The following is a 988-nucleotide window of genomic DNA, read 5'->3' as shown; positions in this document are numbered from 1 at the left end:
CTGCCGTGTCTCCATATCACGAATGTGTCTTCTACATAGCGGAATCAAACTTCTGGCTCTTTCGGTGTTTTTCCGAGGACCTCTTTCTCGAAGTGCTCCATAAAGATGTTGGCGATTACAGGAGAGATAGGAGAGCCCAAGAAAGCTGACGGTACCTTAGGCCATCAAGTGTACAAAAAACCAACACACACAGACAGGTACCTACATGCCGAATCGCACCACCACCTAGCACAAAAACAGTCAGCAATCAACTCACTAGTGCATAGAGTCTTCACTATCTCTGACAAAGAACATCTACAGACAGAACTCAACCATCTGAAACTAACCTTACAAAAAAACGGACAGGACAAAAAAGACATAACCAAAGTAATCAATAAACATGCAAACAAGACAACGGTCCCTGACACACAACCAGACGAAAGGATACTAGCCTTCCTTCCATTTGTCAAAGGAACAACAGACCGAATCGGCAGGATATTAAACAAACACAACATCCAAACTATCTTCAAACCACCCAAAAAGATAGGACAAATCTTAAAAAATCCCAAAGATCAAAGACCTCCACTCAGCTCCGCAGGAGTATACAAAATACCTTGCTCCTGCGGGCAAGTATACATCGGAGAAACCGGGAGAATGGTCAACCTACGGATAAAAGAACACCAACGCGATGTCAGGCTAAAACACGCCACGCAGTCGGCACTATCAGAACACAATATCGAAACAGGACATCAAATACAGTTCAATAAAACGACCACAATAGCCAACATTACATCATACTTTCCAAGAAAGTATAGAGAAGTCATAGAAATACAAAGACACCCTAACAATCTAAATAGAGATAATGGCTACAATATAAATAAAATATGGAAGACCATCCTCCCGGCTATCGAAAACCGCCCGAATTCTTCTCCCCCCTTGACTCACAATTTTCTTTCCCCCTCCTTCCCCCCCCCACACAAGCAGCGTAATATAAAAGGAACGACCCGGG

The 988-nt window shown here is 43.2% G+C and overlaps 1 protein-coding gene across 1 annotated transcript in view; it reads left to right on the top strand.

The window, feature by feature from the left end:
• Positions 1-105: 105 nt before the first annotated feature.
• LOC108726225 (uncharacterized) overlaps positions 106-988 on the top strand; it is a 1,119-nt gene continuing 236 nt past the window's right edge. Inside the window, exon 1 of the mRNA XM_018453675.1 lies at positions 106-788. Within this exon, the coding sequence (XP_018309177.1) occupies positions 106-788 (683 nt within the window). The remainder of the gene's footprint in view (positions 789-988) is intronic.

This window comes from Mycetomoellerius zeteki, unplaced genomic scaffold, assembly GCF_001594055.1.
Source record: "Mycetomoellerius zeteki isolate Tzet28-1 unplaced genomic scaffold, Tzet1.0 scaffold400, whole genome shotgun sequence".
NCBI classification, from domain to species: domain Eukaryota; kingdom Metazoa; phylum Arthropoda; class Insecta; order Hymenoptera; family Formicidae; genus Mycetomoellerius; species Mycetomoellerius zeteki.
Note: the sequence above shows the minus strand (reverse complement) of the source record. Positions and strands in the feature narration are given on the sequence as shown.